The sequence below is a fragment of the Diaphorina citri genome, unplaced genomic scaffold, assembly GCF_000475195.1.
Source record: "Diaphorina citri unplaced genomic scaffold, Diaci psyllid genome assembly version 1.1 scaffold2920, whole genome shotgun sequence".
Taxonomy (NCBI): Eukaryota; Metazoa; Arthropoda; class Insecta; order Hemiptera; family Psyllidae; genus Diaphorina; species Diaphorina citri.
This window is the reverse complement of record NW_007380333.1, coordinates 4,089-14,007: the sequence shown is the minus strand read 5'-3', so window position 1 is coordinate 14,007 and position 9,919 is coordinate 4,089. Positions and strand designations below refer to the sequence as shown.

Sequence of the window (9,919 nt, the reverse complement as noted above, 5' to 3'; positions counted from 1 at the left end):
ATATTGCTCAATCAGTAGATTGGTTGGTAGCTCTCCATGGTGTTCTGTCTGAAGTTTTCCTCTTCGTCTCCGCGTATGACTTGAATCCAGAGTATTCTCATTCTTATAATACAGTAAAGTAACACCATTCTCACTCCCTTCAGGTTTCGGCGCCCTCGTGCTTCAGTTCGTGGCGCACGCGGCGGTCATTCGCATCACCAAGTACATTATCTCCCACGTGACCGCCCTCCTGCGGTCCGCCCCTCAGCCCGGGCGCCAAACTACCACCCCAGCGGCGGTCAAATATACCACGGGCTACCCGACACCGGCGCTACCTAGCGGACAATATCAGAACCAAGGCGCGGGCGAGTACAGCACTTCTAGCGGGCAGTACGCGAACCAGGGCTCGAGCGAGTACAGCGCCTCTACCGGGCAATTTCAGAACCCGGGAACCTCAAGTGGGCAATTCGCCAAGCCTGAATATTCAGCGCCTCCTAGTGAGCAATATCCGAACGAATACTATCCCAACAACGCAGCCTCAGAATACTATCTCAACCCAGGCGGTGAATTGTACGCCCCTAGTTCACCCGAAGTCCGACAGAGGGCAGCAGCTAATGCGCAGGCGCGGTATCGTGAATTCTGATTGGAGCGTGATTGGTTGATAGCACCTGTGGTGGTTTCTAGTCTTGTTTTGTCTCTAGTCGTATTTTAATGTGGAAACTAAAGGCCCGTTCCCGTTTACGGGAGACAAAATGGGCTGTGGATTGGAAAAGGCAAAACGATTGGAACACATCACATGCCTTCAGACACAATCCATTTGTTAAGGGTCCAGCTTTACCTTGCCCTTGGGGATCAGTTCAATTTGAAGAAACCGTTTACCTAAAGGCCCACTCCCTCTTGTCGTTCGAAAAAAAAAATCGTGTCGTGTGTAGTGGGAACACTCATTTAAATTGCATTGCCTACAGAGGCTACAGGACATTCGGAAAAATATCGGATGAAACTCACAAGTGGGAACGCACCTTTACACAGTGCCTGCAGTTGCTTCAAGTACTGACCTGGGGGGAATGGCCCGATGTGTCTTTCCTTTAATTGTGAGCTACAATTTATAGAAACCAGAATTAACGAAATTGAAATTTTTATACCCACAGACGAAAATTTTGGTCTCTAATATTAAAACTTAGTTATCAAAAACACAAAATTTGGCGCCGCAGGCGAATTTTTTGAAGATTTTGGTCTACAATAGTAAGAGAAGACTTGTTAAAGAATAGAATATACCCTGTTTATACTGCCAGAATGAGACTGAAAAGTCCCTTTACTCCCGCAGTCTAAACAAGGTCTCATGTCTAAACAAGGGCAAATGTCAAAGGAGTAATCTTCAGGGCCACAGGCGAAACTTTTCAGTAAGTATGTAACCTGTAGCTTGTCATGTGTCAGTTTTTTATGTAATCAAATACGTGTAAAAGACGAGTATAGTTATTCCCCCCAATACATTTCTATAGAACACAAAATTACAGCGCCGCAGGCGAAATTTTTTTCGAGAAAATTTAAGTAGCTCCTTCAAGGTTGCATACTTTTTTTACCAAAGTCTTTGGTCTTTTTCTCGTTATATAGGCTTTGAAGAATACAACAACAAACTACAAGTAATCAACTTGCACCAACAAGTAAGCATTACACTAGACTTCTACACCAGAGGTCCTGGGTTTGATTCCCAGTAAAATCAATGTTTTGTACCTGCAAGAGGGAAAAAAAGGGGCAGCCTAAAAAACGTGAAAACAATCTTACATCAGAAGAGTTGGAAATCAATTCTCGCAGGAAAATTTCTTTGTTGGAATAGAATGTGTTGATGATGAGGGACATGAGCTGAGCAATCTCAGCCTGGAATGCAAAAGTTTCCACACCATCTCCGGAGCTTTGGTTGTCGGCCATTCTGAAAGATAAAAGGAAAATACACATTTATTAGAAGGAGTGGTAACATTTTTTTCTTTTTATTTTATTTATTTTTCTTACTCAATCTTCTTCTTTGCCACTTTTTCCCATGTTCAGACAGGAGTTGCTGTGAACTCACAGTGTGGTGTTCTTTGTCACCCTCTCAATCAGCCCTAGGGTGATTGCTTTTGGGCTGATGTTTGTTCAAAATTTTAACAAATAAATGCCCTTTGTGCTCAACCTTTGATAATAATTTCTTTAGAAAGGGAAATTTCAGACTGTTATTGTCCCTGTCTTAAAGGCCACACCATCTCCGGAGCTTTGGTTGTCAGCCATTCTGAAAGATAAAAGGAAAATACACATTTATTAGAAGGAGTGGTAACATTTTTTCTTTTAATTTTATTTACTTTTCTTACTCAATCTTCTTCTTTGCCACTTTTTCCCATGTTCAGACAGGAGTTGCTGTGAATTCACTTGCGACTTTTTCCCATGTTTAGACAGGAGTTGCTGTGAATTCACAGTGTGGTGTTCTTTGTCACCCTCTCAATCAGCCCTAGGGTGATTGCTTTTGGGCTGATGTTTGTTGTCTTCTAAATTTTAACAAATAAATGCCCTTTGTACTCAACCTTTGCTAATTATTTCTTTAGAAAGGGAAATTTCAGACTGTTATTGTCCCTGTCTTTTTTTAGGCTTTGAAAAATTCCCTGACTTTTTTCGATTTTTGGCACTTTTTCGTAAAATTCCCTGACTTTTCCCTGACTTTTCCAGTCACCATGAAATTCCCTGACTTTTCCCGGTTTTCCCGGTTTTCCAGTCTGGTAGACACCCTGTGAGTGGCTGGGATTGAACCCAGGCCTTCCTGATTACCAGGCCAGTGTCTTGACCACTACACCAACAAGCCAGGCTAGAGGGGTCGTTTCCATGTTATGGAGTATCTCTAGTCTAGACCAAGGTCTGCACAGCAAATTTTTAAAAATCACTAGATTCGAGGGAAAGAAATCACTAGATTTGACCTGAATTTCACTAGATTACCAAAATCTCCACAATCGTAGTTTATTCGTGGTTTTTGAGGGTAGAAGTCTCATATACGAGTCATTTTCATAGTAAAATGTAGAAAATGAAACCCAGTTTAAACTCTAATGGCCCCGGCCATATAACTTAAGCAAAAGGACAAAATATAAATAAAAGTACATAACCTATGTAAACGTAAGGTGCCACAGACACTGGCAATAAATGAATCATTCCCAGAACGAAGAGCCCATGTTATGTTTGTCACTAACATAGGTCCTTCTTTCTGGGAACGATTGAAATATTGTGCAAGTTTCTTGCGGACAAAACCAACATGCACAAAACTTTATTGCCAGTGGTCATTTGGCTTAAGAAAAGGGAGCATAAACGCATTGAAAAATCGGAGGCAGGTGGGGGAACTACTTAGGTTGGACATTGTAAAAATGAAGGAGGAGAGGTAATTTTGAAGTTCACAAACTCCAAGGAACATTTTGAGGTGACAACTCCCCCTCGAGAATTTCAGGAAAATATACGAGCAAAATTTCGGAAATATTCGTACGGAAAAATAAATTCCGTACGAATATGTAGAGAAATTGTACCAAATTTTCTTACACAGAAATCCGTACAAAAGGTTAGTACGAATTAAAATTCGTATGGAGTGAAATTTGTGGAACATTTCCCAATATCATAGAATCAATACTGAATTTGAAGAAGGAATTTCCAACAAATAGTAGAAAATCCGTACGGATTTCCCAGTAAGTTTGTCCGGCGGAATGCATATGAAAAAAATACCAAATTTTCTTACACAGAAATCCGTACAAAAGGTTAGTACGAATTAAAATTCGTATGGAGTGAAATTTGTGGAACATTTCCCAATGTCACGGAATCAATACTGAATTTGAACAAAGTCGGAAGGAATTTCCAATTAAAAAAGGTAGAAAATCCGTACGGATTTCCCAGTAAGTTTGTCCGGCGGAATGCATTTGAAGAAACGACTGAAATTGTGTAGGAATTCCGTACGGATTTACCAATGAACTCAAAGAAATTCGTAAAGAATTTCCAAAAGAAATTCCGTACGCACTGATAAAACTGTGTAGGCAAAGTAGGCATATTGTACGGATTGAAAATGCGCAGAGAAATTCGTACATCATATATTTCCAAGCAAATCCCGAGTGAGGAGAAACGGGAGAGAGGGACGAAAGAGGGACTTAATCCACCTCTTCCATTCGGGAAGCATCTTCAGTGTCAGCGTCCGCAGCGGGTAGCTCCTCACTCTTCACTTCCTCAGAGGGGGCGGGCTCGTCATCGTCTTCAATACCGAGACCCAGCTTGATCATACGGTGAATGCGCGCCGCGTGGATCTGAACAGGAAACAAAACGGAACAGAAATGGGGGTTAGAAAATTCAGTTTACATATACAAATATGTAGTACTTCAATTATTTAAATCTTTAAACACTCTTTGAATAAACCACATTTGATGGAAAGAACTTCTTCCAGATAAGCTACCAGTGAAGCTACCTAGGTTGACTTTTCCGTCTGTATACACATGGAGCCATTGTTCTGCAGGGTATTGGGTGTGGATGGTTTCAAGTGCCTTTGCTTTAGCTACAGTTGGTGCAAAAATTCTTATCCGAAGCTACATAACTAGGCTGGCTTCAAAATAGTTAAAAGTAATATGTACCTACATACTAGTTTTTGTATGCAAAAAATACACACAAAAAAGTGAGTGTAAAGTACGAGTCACTATAATTAAGTTTATTACCTGAGGACTAAAAACAACTAAAATTGTAGTTGTACAGGGCACGGCAACGTAGGTACAACCTCGACTCTTCAAAGAATCGCGACTCTTCAAAGAATTACATTGATTGATTACATTGATTTCAAGGACTGCAACACATAAATTAGACCCTAAAAGAAAGCAAGTGCCCAAAAGAATAAACAAACCTGGCATCCCACCCCAAAGAGATTAATGCCCTACCTTTTACTCACTTCATAATTTGTACCCTCCTCCTTCACATGGTGGGTGCCTACCTTACTTCATGTGCTTCACTGCATTAGCAGCGTGTAATTGGCTTTAATTTGATGGCATGAAACCAATGCACTGAAGCAGAAGTGATACCTACTAGAGGAAAAAGGAGTGCAATGAGGAGAAAGAAAGGTATTTACTACGAGAAGTTATATAAAGATCAGAGTGGGAAGTGCAGAGTCATTCATGGAATAGGCCCTGGCCAAAAGAATGAACTGAACCGACAGTTTTACACTGACTGCAGGGCCAAGAACTGGAAATTTACCCCATCGAAAGTCGTGATTGAACTTTCGAGTAATCAACCACACAAAATTGGTTCTCATTTGTCCAATTTCACAGAATTAATGAAACAGTCCATTGCTCAATGCTTGTCATGAAGTACCTACTAGGAAAACGTGCTTGTCATGCATGTACTAATTTCCAAGTCCGAAACAAAAGCGTAAATAAGTACTTACTCAACGAAATTTACGAGGATTCTGGAGAAAAGAAAAGCTGATGTGATTCAGCAAGTTACTAGACTTTCTTCTGGACACAAATCCGGTTTGAATTCGAGGAAAATCTTCGACAAAAGACAAAACCTCAAAATTCTCAAAAAACGCAAGCTAAGGACAAATGACAATGCGGTAATGGGAAAATCAGGAAATCGGAAATTTTTAAAAACAAAAGGATGCAACCACGCATTGCGCATGCGCATGCGTCATGCGTCACTGTGTGACAAGATTCGTTCACACGTTCCAAGAAATGATTTTTTCACTGAAATTTTCACAAATAAATTTCCGGTCCGAAACAAAAGCGTAAATAAGTACTTACTCAACGAAATTTACGAGGATTCTGGAGAAAAGAAAAGCTGATGTGATTCAGCAAGTTGCTAGACTTTCTTATGGACACAAATCCGGTTTGAATTCGAGGAAAATCTTCGACAAAAGACAAAACCTCAAAAAACGCAAGCTAAAGACAAATAAGACAATGCGGTAGGTAATGGGAAAATCAGGAAATCGGAAATCGGAAATTTTAAAAAACAAAAGGATGCAATCACGCATTGCGCATGCGTCACTGGGCAAGATTCGTTCACACGTTCCAAGAAACGATTTTTTCACTGAAATTTTCACAAATAAATTTCCAAAAAATGAGGCTTCCCCAGCATTTTTGAGGTGATCTAATGGGTTTATATTTTTATAATGAAAAATCAGAATTTCAACTTTAAAAAGAAGAATTCCATTTTACAAATTAACTGTGAACAAAAAGAAGAGAGAAAAAAAAGAATCGTGGAAGAGTTTTGAATGTTTTGAAGAACGACTACATTTTATTTATTTTTGTGTACTCATTTTACAGTGTTGCCAACTGTCAGCTTGTTCCTCACTATATTTTTCTAGCCAAAAATCTAGCTCTTGAGGTGATCTAATGGGTTTATATTTTTATAATGAAAAATCAGAATTTCAACTTTAAAAAGAAGAATTCCATTTTACAAATTAACTGTGATCAAAAAGAAGAGAGAGAGAAAAAAAAGAATTGTGGAAGAGTTTTGAATGTTTTGAAGAACGACTACATTTTATTTATTTTTGTGTACTCATTTTACAGTGTTGTCAACTGTCAGTTTGTTCCTCACTAGATTTTCTAGCCAAAAATCTAGCTCTTGGCTCTTGCCGATAGCTAGGTCCACACTTCCTCTTTCCATTCTAGAGATATGGGGGGTCTTGGCAGTTACATTTTCTTCCATCAAACGTAGGTATTGAAAAAAAAAGTTTATTGTCTTGAAATTCTGCTTCTTCTGTTTATCGGATGGCCGTCTCTTCCTCCTGATACACAAGCTCATCTCTGTTTGACCAGCTGGGATTTTGCTGAATCAACTTCTCTGCCACGTAGTTGTGAAACCTCAACCAGACGGTCTGACTGACTGCCAGGTCTAGCTGCTGATTGACACGGATGTCACCTGAACAACAAAGTAGACGCAGTGGACAACAAAAGAAGAAGAAGAAGAAGAAGAAGAAGAAGAAGAAGAAGAAGAAGAAGAAGAAGAAGCTATATATAGCTGTGTCCACTAATAGTCGACGCCGTTGATCAACGAGGTGAATCTCTGTTGTCAAGGCAGTGTATGTTGACTATGTGTGGACACAGCTTATGAATACTCTAGTATTCAGCCCCGTCATTCGAAATCTTTTAGTGACGTTGGGCAAGTCCCTAAATCTTTGAATTTCTCAAAATCGATCGTCCTTAAGACTAAAAACAGAGTGTAGCGGAGAGAGCATTGAGCAGATAGAGGGAAGTGACGGATTTAAACCGCATAGAGCTCAGAACAAAAATATCTATGCTCTTTGCTCCACTCTGTATTTAGTCCAATACCTACCATTGATACCAAAACCTAAAGCTGTGTCCATCTGTCCACACATAGTCGACATCTTCGATGGTCGATCGACGAGGTGAATCTATCTTGTCGAGACAGTGTACGGTTTTAGTCGACGATTTATCGACGGCGTCGACTATGTGAACACATCAGCTTAATGGGCAAATGTATACGAACCGGCATCATAGCAAATGTTTGAGCTCGCGTTGACGCAGTTCGATGGATCACCGGTGGGCATAAACGTTCGTCCGTTGACTTCTCGAACTCTCAACTTGCCCCGGGACAAACTCCTCAACTCTCGGGCCTTGTCTGGGTGTGATCCATACATGAACGAAACATCGATGAAGTGGGTGCTTTGGACGATCTGGAATGTGCACGTTTCAATGTCAGTAAAAAAGAAATTTGTCAACCTAATTAGCTTGGTTGCTAGGGCGTCTGCCTTCCCAGATAACAATAAAAAATATTATCAGAGCTATGCAGATTCTATCCACCTGATAAAAATCAGTTAAATTGGTTAATTCTATTTCCCCTTAAACAATTTGAGCTTGTTATCCTTGGGTGTTTTAGATACTGGTGGAAAAGCACGGATAAAATTTTCACTCGGAGAAGGATTTTGAGAATTGCATCTTTTATAGGGGGTTAATAGGTGTATAAGCGACGAGTGTTATAAACCACAATTAATACACTGGCCATACACCGGTAAAAAACTGCAACACCGGAGAACCGTTTATTTTTTTTTTTCAAAATGGCCGCAATTTGAAATTTTTACATATATGAATTTTTTGATTTATTTTTTCAAAGTGAATTTTGTGAAGTTGAAAGTCACCGCTATTTCTTTTAAAATGGGAAAGCAGATTGGGGATTTTTTCATCTGGCAACCCTGAAGAAAATTTCCTGTTGTAGTTGAGCGCGATATTTGAATTTAGGTAAAATATCGTCTTGAGAACGTCTTGGACCTTGGTCGTTTTGGCAGAGTTTTGTGATAAAAATTTGACTGTGGAAAATTCAGTGAAGGAAAGCTTTTTACCTATATAGAATGTTGTTAATACTTGTCAGACAGATCTGTGTATGCTAATTCACTTCACGGATGCTTCAAGATTGTGCCTTCGTAGCTTGTTAGCGAGTTGATTACCAATGTTACGTCGATATGCTCCAGAGATGTATGTTTCTAGTGCTCTTTGGTTTAGACTCTCGCCATAGTCACAGGTAAGAATTGCAGGGTTAAAGTGTTTTTATAGTATAACCATGCTCTACTCCTGGTAGCATGGTTGTTTGAGTTAGAGAGTACCTATGTAGGTATAGATACCCATAGTGAATGACAAATCACAAAATTAGGTCCTACTGTACATGAATAATATGGAATATCCCTTTTTTCATGAAGCCCATGTGTGTTATCTACTGTTTACCCCCAGGTGCTGGTATTTAGCACAAAATTCATTCAACTTCAATTACCTACATTATTGAAAAAGGAAGAAGTTGTGAATTGCAATCAACCAGATAACAGAGTATCTAGGTGGCATTTGAGACATCTGTGGTAGGGTAGGTGAGTACTTATTGTCTTTAGGGCTTTCTTACATAAAGTAAGAAATAATTATTCCTATAAACATCATGGTATTGTATGCTATATGAAAATTATTTTTAAGTTTGTAGCATTTTTTTTTTTTTCTCTATACCCACGTGTTCTGGTTGTAGCAGGACTCGATTTCTTAATATTCAATGACAATACGTGATGCAGAATAAAGAAGAGACTATGTGATTCTACCAAACCAACTGTAGCTGGATGGGGCTAGTGCTGGTTCAGGTTGGGATAGCAAAAAGAATAATGGACGTGTCATACCGTGGAGGGACTAAAAAGCGCGACCGAGATCTGAAGATCAAGGGGTTTGTGTATTTATGCGATTGTAACATAGTACAAGTACATGGTTTACAAGGGTGACTCGTGTCTTCTAATTATTAAAAAAGATAATCTGTACTTATGAACGTGTTCAATGATGTTTTTTTTGTGTTTTTTTAGGGTCGGGATGCGTCGTGTCGTGTTGCTTGGTGTGATGAGCGATCCCTTAAGTGTTCTGTTAGCTGAGATAGGATTGCTGTTTAGTATTCAACTTCTATGATACTCGTGACATACCGCCGATAAATATAGATAAAAGTGATACGTTTCTAGATCTTGCAGCTAAGAAAAAGAAAAGCCAGCTTAGTTTGTGCTTGAAAAGAGTGTAGGGGTGTTGCCTTTTGTGATCTGTAGAAGGAGCACACCGGTCGGGGATCGATTTACCGAGTAGGAACCATCTTAACATAACCGGATAAAAGATGATACATGTCACGGACGCGGCTATATACGCTTGACGTAAAAGATAGCAAAAACTGTTGTTAGCTCCGTACAGCGCATGTGTAGAGGCCAGTTCTCCGATTGCGATTTCCGCCGGGGACTCCGGGATCGACCCTTATTGTATCTTACGGTATTTAGAAGTCTCGATTATTCTTAGGAGATTTAAGTATGGGGCGAAAACGGCGATGAGCTACTCTAATATACCATGTCTTTGTATTTTGCCCACTCTGTACTTTTCTTGAAGGTATGGTAGTACACTGGTAGTAGCATTAGCTCTTTCCCTCTGTCAAGCAGAAGTAAGTCAAAGAG

At 39.7% G+C, this 9,919-nt stretch overlaps 1 protein-coding gene and 1 long non-coding RNA gene across 3 annotated transcripts; both read right to left on the bottom strand.

Moving 5' to 3' along the window:
• Nucleotides 1–1,785: 1,785 nt before the first annotated feature.
• LOC113471749 lies at nucleotides 1,786–5,910 on the bottom strand. Of its 2 annotated transcripts, XR_003394332.1 has the most exons (3): nucleotides 5,874–5,910; nucleotides 5,396–5,518; nucleotides 1,786–1,906 (listed from the first exon to the last, which is right to left on the bottom strand). It is a non-coding gene; the product is annotated as an uncharacterized LOC113471749 (long non-coding RNA). The 2 variants fall into 2 exon arrangements; XR_003394331.1 differs by lacking the exon at nucleotides 5,874–5,910 and having other exon boundaries at nucleotides 5,396–5,566.
• A 547-nt stretch (nucleotides 5,911–6,457) lies between these two features.
• Nucleotides 6,458–7,676, bottom strand: LOC103519745 (chorion peroxidase-like). The gene is made up of 2 exons (XM_008484832.3): nucleotides 7,459–7,676; nucleotides 6,458–6,870 (listed from the first exon to the last, which is right to left on the bottom strand). Exons 1-2 carry the CDS (start codon nucleotides 7,607–7,609, stop codon nucleotides 6,713–6,715), a joined length of 309 nt encoding a protein of 102 aa, XP_008483054.3. The 5' UTR covers nucleotides 7,610–7,676; the 3' UTR covers nucleotides 6,458–6,712.
• Between the last annotated feature and the right edge of the window lie 2,243 nt (nucleotides 7,677–9,919).